Raw genomic sequence first — 21,488 nt, forward strand, 5'->3', positions numbered from 1 at the left:
CAGGTTACTTGCATACCAAAATATATTTGGTGACAAATAAATCGGGGGTTTTGGTCACTCTTGGCTTCCCCGCAACCTTTAAATTTCGGCATGTCTTTTGGTGGCGGCTTGCGAAGGTTAACTTCGTGGTCCGTTTTTTTATCGAGATGCAGGCTTTATTCGGATGTTCGGACTGCTGCTCTTATTCCTGGCGATGGGATTGGTCCTGAAATATCAAACGCTGTCCAGAAAGTTTTCATTGCTGCCGATGCAAGTGTTGCTTTATTTGCAAATGCCTTTTAACCTAAGAGAACCATACCATGTTTTCTATTTCCAGGTTCCGATCAAATTTATTCCTATTGATGTAACTCCCGTGAAAGGACCTGATGGAACCTTTGAACTGCCTCCTAGATCTCTGGATGTCATACGTAAATATGGTATTGGTCTGAAAGGGCCTCTTGCAACCCCAATCGGGAAGGGGCATAGATCTCTAAACCTTGCTCTAAGAAAGTAAGCTTATACAGAGGAATATTACTGATTTGGACAATGTCATATGTCCAAAATTTGACAATCTTTTACGTAGGGAATTCAATCTCTACGCAAACGTTCGTCCTTGTAAATCCGTGGAGGGCTACGAGACTCCCTATAAGGATGTCGACATAGTTACAATTCGTGAGAACACGGAGGGTGAATATTCAGGCATTGAACACGTGGTTTGTTTCAATTCCACTTTTTAGTACTATGTTCTCATAGACCCGTTGGTATGCGAGCATATGCAGCGTCTTTTATATGTATTTGCAAAAATAATGTTTGTCACAGCCACATGCTAATTTTGAACCGGTCGATCGGTTTAATTGTAGTTGCTACTCCATCAAGTGCTCAAAAATTTAGTTTCTTTTCTAGTACAGCTTGCTCCGCTTACCCGTTTGCCCTGCGGGGGCTCGTAGTGTGTGGTTGTCTGTTGGCTTTTCAAGGTTTAGATATGTGCTCTCTTGTATGTTCTTTTTGGCGCGAATCTTCAGACGTTGAACATTGGTTGAGTCGGCGGAAGTGTTCTAAACAGTTTGACTCTGGTGATAAATCACCTAAGAGGAAATGCTGAATCAAATAAAATAAGACGCCCTATTCGTTATAATGGGGAACTACGTGCTGTTATTAACTAAAATAGGGAGCGGATCTTCCAGTGATATTTCACAGAAGTTGTGGAACAATTTGTTCACACGTGCATCAGCTGGCGAGGTCGTAGTGCAGGCTACTAAGGAGATGGTCCCCATTTGCCAATGCATTAAAAAGTGACTAAGTTTTAAAGGTTTCTGGTATATCAGTTACTTCTTTCACCTTACAAAGAGGCCTTGTTGATTGCTGATCGATGTTGTGTTGTGTGCCATGTTTTTTGCATTTTATTCCAACTTTCTTTAAGTGAAGCGACACTATCTTCGATTATCCCTAAATGATTTACTAGCTACTCAATATAAATGTCTAAGGTACGCACTATCTTATCCCCAGAAAACCGTGTTTGTGTTGCACAGCAGCCTAAATGTTCACCGAAAACTACACATTTGTACTGTTGTGCTATCTAGCTACCTTGAATGAGAGTTGGTCAAAGGCATTCGACCATCCCAAGCCGATAAATACTTGAACTCATTACAGAGAAGCTTTTGCCCGAAATCATCAAGGACCATTAGCTGCTTGTATGACCTGAGGTCATGTTAAGCTAGATTTCGTTTCATTCTGATTTAATTCCTTACTTTGTGACTTGTGTTAAATTTGACTACGCTATTCAAGTGTGACGATGCTCATAGTACCGTTCATATTGTTCTCAACAGTCTATTTTTTCATATATTGGAGTATCAGAGCATTTCTTGCATCAAAAAGTACACAAGTCTTGTTATGCACTAGTAGAGAAGCTCAGCTTTGATCTCGGGTATGAACCGAAAATCAACTCATGTCTCTAATTCTGACCTCTTATGTTCGTTAGTGGAAAAATAACTGACTTCCGCATTCAAAGTACAATACCTATTGCATTCAAGTCCGCAAAATTGTACTTCTCTATTTATGTGAAAAATAATCATCCCTGAAGTCACCCCTGATGCAAAGCGGTGTGAAGATTTTTTTTACCAACCTACAGAAGGGCTGAACGGTTGAAAGTATGGACGAGGCGCACTGACGTCAAGTTTGTCACCCAAGCCCAGGGGACCAATGAGCTTTTTTAAGTCAAATGTACAGTTAAATGGATAGCATTTTGCTACCAGGTTAAATGCCTACGTCCTCTCTGAATGCATTCTGGTACGTCTGAACTTGAGTGGTTAAAGGCATTGATGGCCGATCAGCAGAAATGACATCAGAGGAACCTGTGTGGTTAAATGTGCAAACGGATTAAACATCGTCTTACTTGGAAGCTGTCAAATGCTGCTCTTTAAAAAAATACCCCGAAAAATTGACCACAAGGTGGCGCAGAACGTCAAGTGTGTTTAATACTTAAAAATGACTTTAAGTCAGACTAAAGTCTTGGTCTTCGTGCAACTAGAGTAATCTCCAACTCACTTTACAATTGTATGATCAAAATTAGTGAGGGGTAGTCACTGCAATTTTGTGGAAATAGTTTTTTTAAAGCCAAAAAGCAGGCAAATGTTTTCTTTTTTTCCTCCAAAAAAATCAACAGATTGTTGATGGAGTTGTACAGAGCATCAAGCTGATCACCTACGAGGCCAGCTTGCGTGTGGCTGAGTTTGCTTTCAAGTTCGCCGAGGAGAATGGACGCTCTACCGTGACTGCTGTCCACAAGGCCAACATCATGTGAGCTCCGAATGTTTCCTTTCTGCTGTTACTGCTTCGGCCTCCTGACTACTTGTGTCTTATTTTTTCCCAAAAAACGCATTTCTCAAGAAATTCATTTCCTTTTTCGACGATCAGAATAGCCAGTCTGAACCCTTGCTGTGTAAGACCGCATAAATTAATCAAAATAGCAATTAATAGTCGGGTTATTGGGCGACTTATAATTTTGTCTTTATCGGTACCATTCACTTTATTAATAGTTCTTGGTATTGGTACATTTTACGGAGGTGTTTGTTCGATGGAAGAAAACTGATAGCCGCAAAAACGGGTCAAAAGAGCAATGAATGAACAAAGAGTTTAGCTACCGATTATTTAAGTGATAAATTTTCTTCTGATGGGCAATTTAACTCAATTCTGGTCGCAAGCCGACTAGGCAGCTAAGCATCATGTGAGAGGCTAAGATAGTGGATAATCTAAAGCAGCTTTATTGGATGCCTCTACCCATCCCACATCCAATAGGCGGCGGATGTACTCCCTTATTTTACAATTTGTTGAATTACGATGAGTTTTTTAGCCTTCTTAGCACAAATGTTCGTTCGGCTTGATGAGAAGAAAGGTAGTAGTGCCTCTAATGATCTTGCTTCTAGTTTACACTATTCTACTGTAGGGCCTCGATCACCCCTTACAGAGGTCGGCTGTTGCAATTTATTACGGCTTCACTGAATTTTGTCAATTAATTGTAAAAGCGACCAAGTAAGTTCGTGTGGTTTGTATGCTGTAAAGCAAAGATCCACAAAAGCCCACTTAAACTGTTTTATTCGCTGAAGTAATCACCGCTGCAATTTATCGTCCTTTCTTAAAGAGAAAGGCTTGCTTCCACTTATTACTTATGTGTAGAGACTTGTTCTTGAAAGCAAAATAGTCTAACTCTGGCCGTTTCCGTTTATCCCTCAGTGTTACTACTTCTCGAATTTGACCACGTAATGCCAAAAAACGTAGTAATAGCTTGAAGCTTAGGAAAATGTCAAGGGAATATGGAGAATGAGAATAACATTATCTTCATTTCATTTTCTTGTGCAGATCTTCTCATAGTTAAGCCTTGCGACTTAGGGCTTGAAATCTTGCGTTTTTACAAGAATTGACCGCTTTTCTCATTGGTTGTCTTTCCCAAGGGGAAGTTTTGGATGCCTTTGAGTCATAGTGAACTAGCGTATCCAGAGTCCATACTCTCATGTGCATTACTGGTGCCTTTGAAATGTTCTGTAGTGAGTGGGTGGTTAGGCGATCACCAATGGTATGTTCGCTCACTTAATATTTAAGTAAAACTTTTTTATCACTATTTGGTCGGCAATGTTATGGCACCCCTGCATAAAGTTAAAGTGCGGAATAAATTGGTAGTCTTTAAAGGTTACAGTCATTTTTTGATCCACGTCATGCGAATGGGAACCATCTGCTTAGCAGCTTTCACTACCACTTTACCAATTGACGCAGGTGTAAACAAATTGCTTTATCACTCACGATTGTTATTCAACAACGAGACCTAATTCTTTATTATGGTGTATGGGCGCTCCTTTAATTGATGCATTATCAATTCTTGAGTGAATGGAGTTGTTCAATCCATTTGACTTCGGGCGCCACAGTCTGCTACCACAGTTTTAAATCCCATACAAGAAACCGTGCAAGAAGCTCCTGTAGCTTTGGAACCGGATTAATCTCGTTTTGTAAAGCAGAAAAGCTCAAATCACATTCATTAGACCCAACCGGCTGCTTATGATATGTGGGTTCAAAACAGGTCGAAAATGGCACAGAACACCGATTTAGTAAGTTGATACATACCATCCTCTGGTGTTTAACTAGTTCCTACGTTTTGTACGTGTTATGTGTTTCCCCAAATTCCTATAAGCCGTTGCAGTTAGCTCCACCGGAAATAGCGGAAAACTTTTTTGATTGCCTCATTTTTTCTTGATGAAAAATTCTGTACCGCAGTCTGATGCATTATATCTTAAGAGTTCACACGAAGCTGGTCTGCACTTAGGTGATATTTTGATATAATTTCGCCTACCCTTTCTCCATTGTGACAAATTTCGGCACTCTTACACTGCAAATATATGGGCTTAAGCGCGGTAAGCATCTAGGGAAATTTGTGTGGCGATATTACCATACCATTCCTGCCTAGTACGCACGCTCTACCAATTGAGAAGCTTGTTCGTTAAATGATCCATTTTAAGTATGTGAACATTCACTATTTGATGATACATTGGTAGTGAATCAGTGCTAGTTTTTTTGCTAATAAGGCGTGAGCTTCGTTGCTTCTAATTTTTCTTTTAAAATACTTGGCATTAATTTTGTGGACATCCAAGGGCTTGGAGTTATTAAGCTTTTTAGTTTTGAGTATGTGTTGATTGAGTAGTCGATTCATCGGTTAATTTACCGACTGGTTAGTTGGATGTTGATTGAATGGTTAGCTTGTTTACTTCTTTATTGTTTGGTTGGGGTATTATTTGTTCGACTGGTTAGTCGTTTGATCGGTTGATTGACCGTAAGCTGTAAAGTTGAGTGACTACTCTGTTAACTTATCAGTTTATTGATTGACTAGTCAATCCCTGTTTTTCTCATCTACTGTAGGTGCATAACTGACCAATTATTTGGTTTGTAGAGAAGATAATTTGTGTACTAAAAACTTACGAAACCGCCTATTTGTTGATAAGTTGGTTTGGTTTTTGGTCAGTTGATTTGTTAGTTTTTCGTCAAATACATTAATTGGTTGAGTTGCCGTTTGATCGGCCGATTAATGGAATGAATGAATAGTTGGTTGATTGATTAGCTAATTGGCTGATTGGTTAATTAGTTACTTATTTTATTGACCAATTGGATGCTTGGCTGATAATTCGAACGGTTAACGAATTGAATAAATAAACTAGCTGTAATTTAAACTAATTAATTACTTGTTATTTGGTTGGCTAATTGAATTGCAGGTTGTATGATTGGTTAACAGATTGATTAATCAACCAAATAAGCTATTGATTAAGTGGCTGACTAGCTGGACAACTGGTTTACTATTACTGTTTTTATTTATTCAGATAGTCGGATCAGTGTAAGATCAGTCAACAGATTGTTTAGTCGGTTTATTAGCTTTTTGTTTGGTCTACTGATATCATGGCTGTTCGTTTTTTGTTTTGTAAATTGACTGATTGTTCGATGGGTTGATTGGCTAGTTACTTCCTCGACCGGCCTGTTGTTTGATGTTCTGGTTAGTTGACAGCGTAATGTGACGGTTGGCTTCTTGAGTGCTAATCAGCTCATCAGTTAATTATTTGGTTAAGTGCGTCTTTAATGTACTTATCGATCGATTAGCTGGTTATTTAATTGGTTAGTTTGGTTGACTGGCCAACTGGTAAATACTTTTCTCCCAAAGGCGCATGTCAGACGGCATGTTCCTGCGGGCGTGCAGGGAGCAAGCAGAGTGTCACCCGAACATCCGCTTCCGTGAGATGTTTCTCGACTCTGTCTGCCTGGGCATGGTGCAGGATCCCCTCCAGTTTGACGTCCTCGTTATGCCCAACCTCTACGGTGACATCGTCAGCGATCTCGCTGCTGGTCTCGTCGGAGGGCTAGGTGTCACACCTAGTGGCAACATAGGTCAGCAGGGCGCTCTCTTTGAGTCGGTGCGTTGTTTTTCTGCCCCTTCTTCCTTACTCTTTCCACTGGCGAAAATATTTGTTTGGTTTGTTCTTTTCAGTGGTTGTTTAATCATTGGATTGATTGACTGATCCGTTGACTGACCTTTTTATTCGCTAATTATTTGGTACCCTGATAGACTTATTGATTAGGGAGCTTGATAGTACCGATAGTTGGTAGATTGATCAATCAGTTAGTCCACTAATTAGGTTATGTATTGATTGACTGGTTTATCAATAGTAGATAGGTTAGTCACTTAATCGATTTGCTGTTCAGTTGATTGACTGGTTGATTGGCTAACTGGTTTGTGGTTCAATTGGTTTGCTGTTTGACTCATGCGTGCATAGATTGATCGATCAACTGACAAAATTGGCTAACAGAATGCCCCCTTTGAGTCAGTGGATCCTCCTTCCTTTTCTCACCTAGTTCTCTTCCATCTCTACTTGAAGCCTTACGGGAATTACAAACTTCTCTGTCGGTTTTTAGACTGTTCCACTTACTAATTAAATGTTTAATGGGTCGATTGATCAGTCGATTGTTTACTGGACTGATCAACTGATAGGTTGGTCGGCTGAGTGATATAACAGTTTGCTGATTAACCATTTTGTTAATCGTTTATCTTTAGTTAACTTTTTTATTGATCACTTTACCAATCGAGTTGTTAGCTGGTTGATATATTTCTTGATTGGGTAGTGAAATAATTTATCAGTTAAGTTGGAAGCTGAATTGTTTGCTTATTGTGTGAGGGGTTGATATATTTCTTAATTGCCGGTTTTAATTCATTTTAAGTCCAGGTCATAAGGCTAGGTATACATCCAAAATTCACGAAACCATTGCAATGGATTAGTTAACCGATTGATGAATGGGCTGGCTGCTCTGTTGAATGCCTAACCGTTTGGGTGATTCACCAGTTGATGGGTTATTTAACAAAGTTGTCAGTTGATTGGTTAGCTGATTGGCAGCCTAATTGGTTGAATGAAATTGGCCATTGTGTGTTGGCAGGTGCATGGCACGGCTCCAGACATAGCGGGTCAGGATCGAGCAAATCCCACCGCACTCCTCTTCTCTGCTATCATGATGCTGCGCCATCTGGAACTCAGTCAACATGCTAAACTCATTGAAGATTCCGTGTTCTCAGTTCTTCGTGCGAAAAAGGTATTTTGTAAAAGTAGTTAGAATGGAACTGTTCGATGTTGTAGAAAATACATCGAATCACTGGCCGCTCATCTACCCGTTATCTGGTCCAGGAGTTTTTTCATCTTGAGACGTGATCTATGGTTAAGGTATTTGCTTGCTGAGTATGGAAAGTTAAGGGGTTCTACGCAGCTTTTCAAGCATTGCAAGTGGATTCATTTTTCATCTTTATAGGGCCTAAATCTCATTTATATATCCAATCAACTTAATTTCAAAAATGTATTTTGATCCTCTAAGAGTCCCTTCTTATCACGATTAATGAGGACTTTACTTTCTAGTGGAGCCTCAATAAGCTATTTTATTTGTGTCTGGTACTCTTCCAAATTTCTGTAATGTTATTCATTCCTGATTGTATGGCTATTGTGAAGGGACATCACTTTTTAAACCCTCGTTTATGGGTTTTTACGTTTAACAATGAGCAACTTTGTAACAATATTCTGGTGCAGCGTGGTTTTTACAACAGCTTGAATCGGGCGCAGTATAGTACATGATAAGTTCCTTTCTGAGGGGTGACTTCAATCCAGAATTGACCACACAAGTCCTCTGTAGTGAACAAGATCTTAGCTGAGATCAAGGCGGTGGTGGATAATTTGTCTGATCTAAAAACGGCTTTTGAGCAACACGCAAAGTATTGGTGACTGGATTTGACGTAGTTGCCATCCCATTTGAAAAGAGTTAACAGTTTGAAGAAGTCAGCTGATAAAATCGATTGGTATCTCAAATAGCCAACAGACACGATGTTAGACCACCTATACATTTGACGTAGTATTGTCTTCTCTTAAAAGGCTATTCTTCGTAAGTATTTCAGATCTGTATGCATTAGCTATGTTCCTCTTTTTACTTATAATTAGTAAGGGGTACGCATTCACCTCTATTCCAGTATATCACAATGGATCTGGGCGGAACTGCCAAGTGCTCGGAGTATACGACTGCTATTTGCGATGAAATTGCTCGTAGATCCCATTAACAACCTTGCCTTTTCTGTTTCATCTCGTCACTGAATCTCTTATTGTGAAATATTCTACCCCTTCAATTATCTCTCCCCTTGTCATCATAAATGTCTATGTATTCATTCTTTTACTCAGCTTATTTAAGTAGTGCAAAATTGTTGTAATCCATTTTCTTTTAAGCATTGTTTGTCATCGCAATTTCCACGGGCGAAGTGGCATTAAAGACGGTTCCGATAGGTCCTTTTAAATCGAGTCAGAATTGTAAAACCATCTGCACGATCTGACAAAACGCTCTAACTGAAGGTGGCTTAACTAACCTACTTAAAACCACCTATATAGGCTTTAAGCAATTCAGTCACCGTGGTAGGAATGGTTTTATGTATAATTCGGAAGGATTACCACTTCCCGTGTGTGCGCTGGTCACGACCACTGTTCAAGTCCAATCGGGTCTTTAGGTTAACACAAAGGAGAAAAAATTTCAGTTTGCGGGAGTTGATTTTCTGCATGCCTTCCGCCTGTGCGTGTAAAAGCATTTGTGGGCTTGTCAACTTATGACTAGTACCCGGAACATGGGTATGTTTGTGTTAATTTTGGGGCTTTGTAAATTTTCGTACTGGAGACTAGTTTATCTACCACTCCGCCAGAAAGGTTCTTGTGCGATCTTCTGGTGACAGGTTCAGACGGTGGATGTTCGCCTCATGAGCGATCCATCGCTATATTGAGCTTAAAGTCTAGAAGTTCGTGCACAAGGAGCTTCGTTCATCATCACACTTGTATACCCGCACTTTTGTCTAGGTTAACGCTGTCCGGGCCATGATGCATGGGCAGGTCGTCATGTTATTGCTGGCGGTAGCCAACAAAGGATTGGTCTTTTACACTTTGGGTATGCTCTTTGGTAGCTCTTTTAATGACGCTCAAAACATCATTTTCTGAGGAAAGCAAAATGGGGAAGCCAACTCACCAATGCTGCCGATTTCAAGTACTCAGGGTTCGGTAATTAATTTGGTGAAGAATTAGTATGAGAATCACCAACCAAGGGAACGGCACGACTTTTCACCATGTCCGTAAATTTGAACCTTATGTATCTAGGTTGAACGCATTACTTCTACAGTGTCTTTTGATTGTTTTGCAGCCTTAAAATCGAAAGGATGAAATTGACTTATGTGAAATTTCCCAAGTCTGTACAAATTAAATGCGTTTCAGTGCATCACGACGTGCTAAATAAGCTATACTGTTTGGGAGAAAATAGGACCAATCAGCTATAAATTCATGCCTACATTTTCATTATTCAGTCATGTTCTCCAATTACAGGATACTTGAACCAGTGAATGAAAGTAGGACAATGGCAGAGATCTCTTCCAGTTTTCCGAAGCAAGACTCCAAGATGCTGTTTGAAAATTCCAATGTTGTGAACTTGTAAGGTAGAATCAGTTGCTCAGTCAGTAATCTCTGAGATAACAGGTCTCAGTAGTTCTCAATAGCCGAAGGCGAATATATCACCAATTCCTGCAGTCGCATAGCTCAGAACCGAATTTTTGGTAAAGGATATTACACTCGATAGGACAATTCAAATGTTAAAATGAATCATTAGGCTATATAAACAAGACAGTCTATTTGCAGGTCATTTTATCTCTGATCGATTGCATGCTCCATTTCTTTCGTAGGAATTGCAACACTGGCGGTGGACTTCTAGTCATTGGGACGGGATTGATGCGTACTGGAACAACCAGCCCGCAAATTATATTGGAAGATCTTCTAGAAAAACCACATTATCATATGTTACTTGTTGCCCTTCAATTACGCGAATCGGCAGTTGGACAGTGGCTAGAGGTCTGTCTAACGAGGATGGAATTAAAGAGGCTCTGAGTGGTTATTGTTGCAACTGCTGACTATCCTGCCTGCTCATTCTTCTTAGAATTAGCTGAAGCCCATTTGAATGCCAAGGTTGGAAGATTAGGAATTCGTATTATAATAGCGGGATAATTTTGAATGGATTAGTAAAAGGCAGATTTAGGAGTCCCCTTAGCGATACTAAAGTCCCATTGATTTTAAGGGTTAAGTAGTCTGAGTCTTACTGAATATTCTGCTAATTTTCTTGTACACTTGCTCAAGTAATAACCTAGTGGAAACCAGATTAAGGTTTTCAATATTAAAAGGTGCTCTCTCAATTAGGAAATATTGGCCATCCGAGACGCCAGTCGAACTACACTGTTATTGCCTGAAATGCTCCAAGCACCTAGTCTAGGTCGTCTACTGGTTCATTCACAGGGCCGAATTTTTGGTCCCTTAAATCTTTACTATGCCAAGTTTAAAGTAACTCGGCAGAAGAACTGGAGATAGCATTCTAATGTTAGGATGCTCAAGTAAACACCAGTCTGCTCCCAGAGAGACTACTGATTTTTAATCCCACCGACTGTTAAGGATCCCCCTGTGCATTTTTGAGATTGCCAAGGCCCAAGGTAGCCTATCATCAAGCCAACCAAAGAGAGATCATGCCTCAGGTCCTCAAAAACCAGTTTCTTCATTGTGCTCTCTGGGATTGTTGCTATTTATTTTTCGCTTGCTTTTTGGTAGAAACAGTTCCCTTGTAAGCTTCTCAACCTGGACTGTAAATTGCACTGTAAATGATTATTTAGATATTTTTTATCGTTAACTTTAATAGAAGCACTCCAACCTCTTTTTGCTCTGGTCTTGTGAGGTCTACACTTGGGTTGGGGGTTCGGTCAACCGGAATAACTTGCTCATAGGAAAAATATATCTTTGAGGACAAGAATTATGATTTGTAATGAAGTAGAGTGAATGATAATTTTGTTCCCCTGCAGTCTATACAAATGCGCAGTTTTGAAGACGTTCGAGTTGCATTTGAAGAGACGGATTAAGGTATTTCAAATATTCTTGTATTACAAGCTAGTGATTGAATTTTATCTGCTCTAAGGCTCTGGAACTGCATTCTCAATTTCAAGTGCATATCTCTATTCGTCGCTAACATTCACACTTTATTCGCCTGAAAGTATTCATTGATAAGACAAACCCCGATTCCATAAGGCAGACAGCAATTTTTCGCAAATGAAGGCATGGATGGCGTATGAACTGAAGACGCTTCACTTCAATCATTGCGTTTGTAGACGCTGCATGTAATGAGCTCTCCTTTCCGACAAGCAATCCAATCTAGTCTTCATTACAAGAACGAACTACAGGACAAGCACCAACTGGGAGTGAGATCTCACCCGAGGCCGAGGCGGTGGCAGCGGTTTGTGTAACTGATCTAAAAGAAGCTATGTTAATTTGGAGCTCTCTATTCTACTTCCCTCTACCAATCAAAAGATCCTTGACACCTAGAGGCAATTTAATGTACCAATGTATCTATCCAATTATAAAACCATAAATAGCAGATTATTTTCTATCAGATTCGGAGAATTTGTAACGACTAAAATTTGCGATTGATGATTTCGAATTAAAATCCCTTTTATGTGTCAGGATTGAAAAATAGGAACGAGTTTTTAAGTCTTTGACGTAACATAGAAGAAAATAACAACCTCTTGGCAAAGAATGCATCCAATTTAAGAGGCAGCATCCGCTCCTATTTTTCTTCAAGGATAAATAGATTATTTATTTAAAGTATTGGGAGTTTGCCCCAATGTATTACGCAACAAATGCCTATCTGGCCTACTTTACGTAGAAGCCTTACATAGTTTGAATGACAACTAACCGCATTTGGTGACGCGAGTCCACCATTGGATGCCTATTTTATTCCATCTCGTGTTTGAAATTACCCCGCATGATTAAAAAGTAGTGCCTTATTAGTTCCGTTACCCGATCCACTGTAGCATAATGAAGAAGAATCAAAACAATTTTTTGAGTTGTTCAAAAAAGCTTATTCACTGAGATTGCATCAATGAAGTTAACATAAAGATCATTCACTTTTATAGTTTTGCATTGCATCATAAGCGGATTTTAATATACAAGTGATCCTATGCTGTATTGTACTGCAGGTTTAAAATTTTTAAGATGAGAAATGCTCCACTTTATCATCATTAGTTATTGGAAAGTTACAGACGGACGAATGGGCGGCTTTATTTACGAGTTCGTCCACTTTTGCTCAGGTACAAAGCGTGCATAAATCGGTAGAATGCAGACAGAATTCAAGTTAGTAGAAAGTGAGTTCAAATCCACAGAAGATCCAAAAATTTACCTTTGAAAAGTGCATAGAAAATGCTCTTACTCTTCTGTACTTATGTTATATATCTTTTAGAGTTTAATTAATATCTGAAACTCTGCTTTCACAAAAGTGTTAATCAATGCGCAGAAGTGCTGCTTGAATTGCTGCGTGCATTAACTTTTTAAGATTTTAAATGCCTTTAAATGGCTAATTTAACTCTTATTCCGCAGGTGGATTGGACTGGTGCAATATCATGACAATAGATTATGTGTCATCGGGTGTTCTAAGTGTTAAATGTTCACAAAAATGACTATTGTTTTTATAGGCTGGGAATCGCCACCTCCGTGATTGTTACTGGCAGATTTGTGGCCATCCATGAAACGCTCACACAATTCAATAATTTTTCTTACTGTGGATAAGCGTCAGCAATATTTTACTGTACTTAATTTCTCCTACAAATTCAAGTAGTCATTCAAGTGTCTATGTTTTATGCCTTCGTTGACAAGGCACTGCGCTAACGCCATACCTTGTTGCATGCACGTACTCACTACCATTGTTATCTGCCATTTCGGTTTACAGCTTCTGAACTAGCAGTACTCATTAGAAGACACTCCGTACTCATGGATGCATGTAGATGTGCTACGGTAACATCCACAATTATAGCTTAAAAACGATGACGATAAATCCCATCCATGTTGACTAAGCCACAGCAAAAATTGACGATGAGGTTGACAAATCTTTCTTATTTGCAAATGGGATAGAGTTTCCAGCATTGTCAGGAGCATTCTGTTTCTAATCTTATGAAAAATAGTGGAGCCTTATCAGCAAGTGAGTAGGCGAACCAGTGTATTAGCCAAAATCAAGGCTTTGATACAGTTATAAAGCTCAAGGTAAAGATAATTGCTTGACGGAGACAGTGCGCATTTCGGAAGGACTGTGGCCCTTCTACCCACAGTCCTAATAACTCAGAAATGACCGATCGAGGATTTATATAATTACGTTACTCTCTCTTGCCGATCTGATTTGATTAGATTTTTAGGTTCTACATTTGGAACGTCACTGCGAGTAGATTAACATCAGGCATGCCTTCAAAACCAGAGACGTGTTAATGTATCCCTTCAAGATTCGTACGATTACAATAAATAAAATGTGCAGCAGTTTAAAAGTTTAGATGAGGAATACCTGTGATTCTACTTAATATTCACTTTGGACCTATGCCAAGCCCTAGGATAAGTGCATTAACGCTTTTTACTGTTTTATAATAAAATAAGTATGGTGGAAAAGGCTTGTCCAATTAAATAGAGGATTAGTTATTCCTTTGTATTAACATGAACCGACAACATGAAAACTTATTTCCAAAAGGACTGGGCAAATATAGCGTGTTTACTTCCGTGTTCATCTTGGGACATGGTTATCAAATTTTACTTGTTAGTGATCCCCCGTTTCTCTCCAAATTTACTTTTTTTTACTATTACAAAATGCGCAAAGTCCAAAAAAATATTTGGGCTTCAAGAAACTTCGGTTCTGCTCATTAAATCGCTCGTTAGTGTTTGTTAAGCAAAAGTTTTAACGTAATCCTCGTTCATCGTTTTGTCAATGTTTCATGGCTTGGTATTTACTGGAATGAAGAGTTAGCTGAGGAGTCATTCCCTACAAGTTGTACGTGCATTGTAACAGTATAGCCTCCCGCCGTGGCTTTAGCCTTCCAGGCCATCTCTACGCTAACAACAATTTTTTCTTATCAATGTGGCCTACTAGGATTTCGGGAAAAACTTGAGGTGTTGCAGTGGTTGCAGCGGCAAGTTAGACCGATCTAAAAGTCCAGCTGTTATATTTTTTGGCTGATTAACAAAACTGAACAGCACAGAAGGATGACATATTATGCACATTTAGCTTTCGGGTTATCACAGCCAGACTAATTGGGTAATAATCACTCCAGTCTCGTGCCTTGAGGCCATATCAGACCATTATGAAGACGTGAAAATTAGGTGAAAAGTGGTGCTTCCTTCATGCCTAGAGTAGCCGAATGAAATTATTGAATAAAACAAGTCTCAAAATTAGCTTAAATTATGGCTATTCAATTTCCGACCTTGCAGTTGGTTTTGCCATGTTAAGGTGCGAAGCAAAAAGATATTGCTTAATAATTTGCATTGCTACTGATAACTCCATAGAGCAGTAGACGATACCAAAACACAATGATTGCGAAATTTTGATATAAATGTCAATGTATTTGTCAGTGGTTTCATCAGTTGTATGTTGTAGAAGGCAACCCAATCAGTTTGTATAGCTGTATAATAAAAGTAGCATAAATGCAAAGTTCTCCATTACCGCAACCAGGTACTCAGGTATCTTGTACCTTTTTGGAAAAAAGCAAATATCAATGAGGGTATTTTCAATTGCTAAAATCATTTCCAACCTCAGAATTTACTTTCATGCATGTGGCGCCCGTTTTTTGCCTTTCAGACGGTATAGCTGTAAATAAATTGTTTTATTTTTCACACAGTGAAGCATTGAAATGGTGAAATTAAAATTCCTATTGCGAAGAGTAGAAATTCATCTCGAGCTCTAAGCATTCATTTACAAATGATTCACTACTAGAACAATGTTTCCAAGAACTTTAGATGGAAGCTTGTCCTACTATAGCACCTTCTTCATTTGTAATCCAATAATTGTTGTAAGATGGTTCTGTAACCTTGGAAAAAATTCAAACCAGAATCGTAAAGCTGGCAAACTCGGGACACGTTTGGTTCAGTCGACGTTTTATAATCGTAATTTCTTACATCTAGGTCCACCTTTGAAAATGGACCTGTCAAATTTTCGAAACATCAGCTCTAAAGCATTATAGTGCAACTGCTTCATGCAAACACTGATCCTCTCGATTCTACCATCGCCCACTCTTCTTGAGTAATTAACCCTTACGCAACCAAATACATTTAATTCCGACTGTCCTACTAATACATTTATCAAGTAGAAATTATAAAATGAGCTAAAAATGCTAGGCATTAAGCCCGTTTACTTCTAGTCTAAGTTAGCATCTATTGGATCTATCTAAGTGCTTACTATCTGGTAATTTGATTCAGTTTCATATAAAAACCAGTCATTCAGTATTTACTTAATAAGATTAATGATTTAATCAGATATGAACGTTTTAAAACTGCGCATTGAAATGGCGCAAAATAATCGTTCTTCGCCTTCCCCAAAAGGGTCGCGGCTTTAGGACGAAGGATAAAGCAACATTTCCATCTATCGAATACTATTTTGGGTCACTGGTTCTTCAGCGTGCAGCAGGTTCAGTCGGTTCTCATTCCTTATTTAGCTGTCGTTCTCTATTCAAACATCAAATATAACCTTCCCGCGACAAGAATTTTTCCAACAATTTGTTGATTATTATTTAGGCAATAATCCCGGGCGAAGAAGTCATTGCATACTTTGATCTTCGTTGAGGCTTACGACACACGCCCTTTGAAGTTCTTTTGAGGCCTAGGAAATAACATCGCATTGTACGAGAGAAGCTTGCATTCCATTAGCACCTGGACTGGCAGTTATTGACTTCAGATGGAACCTTTTGGACCTGTCTGATGAGGCAGTAGGAACCTCTGTGAAATGTCAGCAGTTACCATTTCCTCTCCTAATTTCAGTAGTGCTGGCTTAAACATGTGAAAAAGCCGTTTCGCTTCTCCATTGGATTGAGGATGAAAAGGTGGGTGGTCTGTTTGCACAATTGCCTAGTGACAGCAAAAGTCACGAAACTTCTGCTAAGGGAGCTATGTCCTGTTATCGGTTGCCAACAACTTTAGGGATACGTGATGACAGAAGAACAAGCGAAGTAATTATAGTTTATTGGCGGCCGTGAGAGGGGCTGCAGATGCTTTCTTGGCTTCTTTGGAAAGACAAAAGACGCTATTGATTAAACTGGTAAAGCCGAGGTAGAGTTGTGATCATGGTTTCTTTTGTCTGAGGTCAAGGTGTTGGAAGAAGACAATTTTTAACCCCATGCGTCAAGTGGAAAACTAAGACAATCTTTTTGACAACTGCCACCGACTGCTCATGAACGACTCCCACTGAACGCTTTTGATTGCAAGTGGTTTGGGTGGGTACATGGTCCAGACATAGCCGGTGGAACCAGTCAAAGCCAAGTGGGTCGAGGTTTGACTCTGTGATGTTCTTGTGAATGATGTGCCACGGAAGTAAACGCAGCACTGAAGCTGTCTAAGAAGATTCATTTAGGCACCGCATAAACTAGTGGTTGTTCAAAATGTCTATCCGACCAGAGATATCAGAGTAGGTTCGAAATGATGTCGCTATGGAAGTGTCATTGAGACAAACAGTGAGCTGGCTTTACAAACCAGGCTGTATTTCTTTGATTATTTTGCTCTTGTTTTTCCTCCTTTGTTGGTGTTCAGATTAGGAATGAATGGGCGGAGTTGACAGTACCCATGTTTGTGACCGCTAGTGTTGCACTCCCGACACGGATGTTGCTTGTAGAATAGAATGTAATAGAGGCTTAGGCCCTGCGCTTCTATCAGAGCAAATGAGCTTCCCTGGTTTTAACGCCACAGCTTCGACTTTTGGGGCGTGGGCCAGATCTGGTCGCACTAGGTTTTAGCAGGCCAGATTGGTCGAACTGATGTACAGAATGAACCTAAAAACTAACTTGTTTTTAGGCTATGTCAGAGCGCTCTCATGCTGCATACCCTTTGGGTGTTTATACTTGTCAGCAAATGTCTCCTTAAAACGACTCGATGGGCGAACTTCAATATTTTACTAATTTGAGCAACTTAAGACTTCGAATGAAGAAAATTATTTGAATTGGCTGTCGCTTGAAATCTTGAACCTGAGTCGCTTGCAGGCGTCATTCACGCCTCAACCCTGTGTCAAAAATCGCGGTCTCATGCATAAGCAATTTTATGTTTGTAATGGAAAGTAAAAAGTGACGACTGGTCACCAAAACGTTGTTTAAAGGACTTGGCTCTCTCTTAAATCTTGCGGCAGCACTAAGATTCAGCATTAATTAAATCCTGCTGGACCTATTTTGCGAAGTAGAAGGTGGACCCTTAATGTGCCGTAGAACAGGCCCTTATACCGTTTAAGCCTTTAATCAGCCGCAGCTGTTTCCTCTACCTTATAGAGAAACTGGACCAATGTTATCATTAAGGCCTTCTATTAATGGTCCGACTATTGCGGGTGAATGAATGGACGAAGTCAAACCTACCATCTGTCTTAAATTCATCAATTCCGGCTGATGCCCGCCTGCGTCTGCAATTGTTATAAACCATTGCCTACGTGGGTAAACACTGATCTAATCCGGTTCCCAAGCAGGATTATTAAAGAGATCAAGCTCAATATGTTAGTCTTGATAGCCGACCGATTTGAGCAAGCTGAAGGTGCGAAGTATGTCAACCTGACTACGAGCTTGCTGACGAATTCATAGAGTAGTCCCATCCTAGGGCATTCGAAGTATTTTGATTGGCCTTCGCTCAATAGTGACTATTAACTCACTCAAAGTTTATCTGTAGGTGTTATTGATCACCAAGGAGGAGCAGAAGAATGCTCTTCGGGATGTTCCGAAATTAAACACGAAGAAAGAAACCCCTAGAAGACCGAATAAGGATCTTTCCCTAGGGTTACAGGTAGCCCCTTTAAACCATTTAATAACATCACACTACTTTGATAATAAACAATAGCGAACAAACAAGGGCTTTTGAATGGCTCGGGATGTTTGAAACGGTACAGACCTGATGACTGAACGAAATATATTAGTTATTGACTCAAGGCCATACTAGTTATCACCAATGCGGCTTTAGACGATGGGAAAGCTCGACCTCGAGCGAGGGACCAAATAAACAAATAAAATAGTGACTTTAACCTTAAGTAACTATAAATTGAATGCTAACAAGTATTGTATATTTTTTCCCCTTATTTTGGGTGGTTATTCAACATGATATTTTAAATTCTCCGGCAGGGACTTTAAAAGCACTTCTGTGCAATCCTTTTTTGTGCTTTGGCAAGATTAAATAAAATAATTTCGACTTTTGTTGTGATTGCAACAAACGCAGCCTAATCTTTTTTATTTTCCATTTTAAATAATTCTCACCAAGATGCATGCAAACTTGGAGGTCTTTGTAATGTCACATAAGGCTATTTATGTCCTTTTTCTACTTATTGTAATTCCATCATGAGTGACGCCAGCGTACTGTCAACGAGAGCACGATGGTGCAGGGCACCATCCACTACTTTGCGACACATCATATCACAGAATCGAATAAACTAGTTCAGCCCTCTGACTAGCCCGTACAAATGCCACCCCCACCGCATTTAATACCCATTTGAATCATGAAAAACTGTAGACAGACGACACCTTGCAGCACAAAAGCCAACTACGACCCATCCTATCCCATACTTGCACACACCCCTCGAACGTAGCTGCTGACTCACAGATCTTAATTAACCGAACGGATAAAAAGCAGTCTATTCTATAGACATTAATCCTCAACAATTGAATAACAGAGGGGGCACTCGAGCGGTGAGGAAATTGCGACGCTGAACATCAACTCTCCGGCATTACCCTTAGCGAAGTAATAGATTTAAAACAAGTGGCTCATCAGCGATTTCAGCCCCATTTGAGTCCGGACCAAAGGGCATTCGCCAACTTATATGAAGGCATTCATCTGCCACCCTTGAAGTAACCAACCAGAAAGCTTCCTCCGGGGTGTGGTGACCTTGAGAACCACCCTCCTAACCAATCACTAACCGGCGTGCGTGATTCACGCCCCCGCTTGCACAGCTGATACGACACCGCCATCAACCACACAAGACAGCTATGCCGAGCGTAGAATTCCACTCCAACGTTTACGAACCAACCACATTTCAGCCCACCTCTTGGACTTGAGTCGTCACGCCGCACTATTCCTGGACGAAAAAATAAAAATTTTGTGGTCAACTCAAGAGTTTGGGATAATTTGTATGGATATGTACATCCGATTCAATAAAGCAGTGGAATATTAATAAAGCGGATGGAGATAGAGTTATGGTAACAGCCTTCAATGTAGAGAGAAAAGCAATAAAATTGGACCGAACTAATATGCACACGCAGACAAAAATCTTGCCACATTTCCGGTCTTCCATTAAAGAAGACAGCTATCATTCCCGTGAACACTTGAGGGATTACACGTGAAATGACACATCATGGGAGTGAGAATGATCTAAAAAAGACTCATAAACGCCATATTCGCCGTAATTGGTTCACGAAAAATGGTAGAGTAACGGGCAAAATTACCCAAATTCCGGCTTAGGAACCTTCACGCCGAAAGCGATGACAGGGATATCACTCCGCACGTGAATATACCGTACTGGAAAAGGACAAACACCGAATTAGTGAGATTCATAACCGTACATTATTTTTAACACGCAGGGCAAGAAGACACACCTTTGCTGATGGGCTCCAGCAAACTAGTCGGCATAAATCGCTCCGGGTCAATATCCATGAAACTGTCCACTCGTGTAGCTTGTCGTTTGCGCTACAAAAGAGGGAAAACAAGAGGTTCAGTACAAATATAGAAAACAATTCCTAATCTAAGAACACTACTTACCCAGCTCTCACGTTCTCTCCACTCAATTCGCAAACGGAGTTCCTCCTCCGCGGTACGCTGGTCAGACAATCGCTCTCGTTTGATTTCATGCGTTTCTAAGCGAGCGTGTCGAGACATGTAGACACCGTCCGACGTGTCTTCATAGTCTTCGGGTGGGCGAGATCGTTTCAGAGACTGTGTGCGGGTGAGCTGCGAATTTCGCGACCGAAGAACACGTGATACACCCGCTTCCCCTCCGCAGCGCTCCGTAATGACATCATTTATTCGCCAGGAGGGAACTACAGGCAACGAGAATTGAGCAGATAATTAAATCAGATGAGCAAATGAAATGCTATTGAATGAGATATTTACCCACCCTCGATTTGCTTTCGTGCCCAGTCTTCCGGAGGAATGAATGAGTGGATATCAAAATGAGTTTGGTAGTAGTTAGAGGACGAGTATAGGATGCAAGGTGATGATCTTCTCAAGAGTTTACCATGTTTTGGCGAGGAACTAGACCGGGAGGTGGTGCGCTGATTCCACGTGGAGGGGAGTGTGACTCGAGGTCTAAGTACACGAGGTTCAATGCCTCGACGACGATTAGCAACCCCACAGGGAGCAGAAGTAGAAGTGTTGGCATCAGGACGAACGGCTGAACGCTTTAGGGACGGTGGGGTGTTTTCTTGTGATGCGGACATATTCGTCAAAATCCGGTTCGGCACAGACTGACGAGACCGATCGTGCAATCGCGATCGTTCTGGCTCTGGCTGAGGTACGGAGGTAGGAGAGTTAAGAAAGACAGATGTGGGACTGCAGGCCCGTTTCACCAAATCAGGAAGGCTGTGAGCGGTGCCAGTAATGCATAACAGAGGGCCAGAGCCTGCAGATTTAATGAGTTATTAAACGGATATAAAGAACAAACCAAAAGACAAATCAATTACATACTCTTCAACGGGTTGTCGACATTGCATTCAATGCCGAGGCTTCGGAATAATGACCTCGACATTGAGGATCTGGGAAGCATATCAACTATTTTTTGGGCCAGCATTTCTGCATGGGATTGCTGAAATCAATGAAAACACAAATGCAATACATTTGCAAGGAGACGGCAAAGAAGCAGGGAGATTTTAATACCTTTTCTGTAGTGAAATGGGTTTTCGATGAGCGTAAGGAGTGTACGTACAT

At 40.3% G+C, this 21,488-nt stretch overlaps 2 protein-coding genes across 2 annotated transcripts; one reads left to right on the plus strand and one right to left on the minus strand. All coding sequences in view use genetic code 11, as the record gives it.

Moving 5' to 3' along the window:
* Positions 1-90: 90 nt before the first annotated feature.
* On the plus strand, positions 91-8,593 carry EGR_10009 (putative isocitrate dehydrogenase [NAD] subunit alpha; the record flags this gene model as incomplete). Its single annotated transcript, XM_024499258.1, has 7 exons — positions 91-255; positions 317-489; positions 563-692; positions 2,642-2,775; positions 6,170-6,419; positions 7,435-7,587; positions 8,507-8,593. The coding sequence occupies 7 exons, from the start codon at positions 91-93 to the stop codon at positions 8,591-8,593; spliced, it is 1,092 nt and encodes a 363-aa protein (XP_024346322.1).
* Positions 8,594-20,007: 11,414 nt separating this feature from the next.
* EGR_10010 (hypothetical protein) lies at positions 20,008-21,488 on the minus strand (the record flags this gene model as incomplete). Its single annotated transcript, XM_024499259.1, has 6 exons — positions 20,008-20,084; positions 20,162-20,252; positions 20,325-20,602; positions 20,680-21,183; positions 21,249-21,366; positions 21,438-21,488. The coding sequence occupies 6 exons, from the start codon at positions 21,486-21,488 to the stop codon at positions 20,008-20,010; spliced, it is 1,119 nt and encodes a 372-aa protein (XP_024346323.1).

Source organism: Echinococcus granulosus (assembly GCF_000524195.1).
Source record: "Echinococcus granulosus chromosome Unknown EG_S00183, whole genome shotgun sequence".
Lineage (NCBI taxonomy): Eukaryota > Metazoa > Platyhelminthes > Cestoda > Cyclophyllidea > Taeniidae > Echinococcus > Echinococcus granulosus.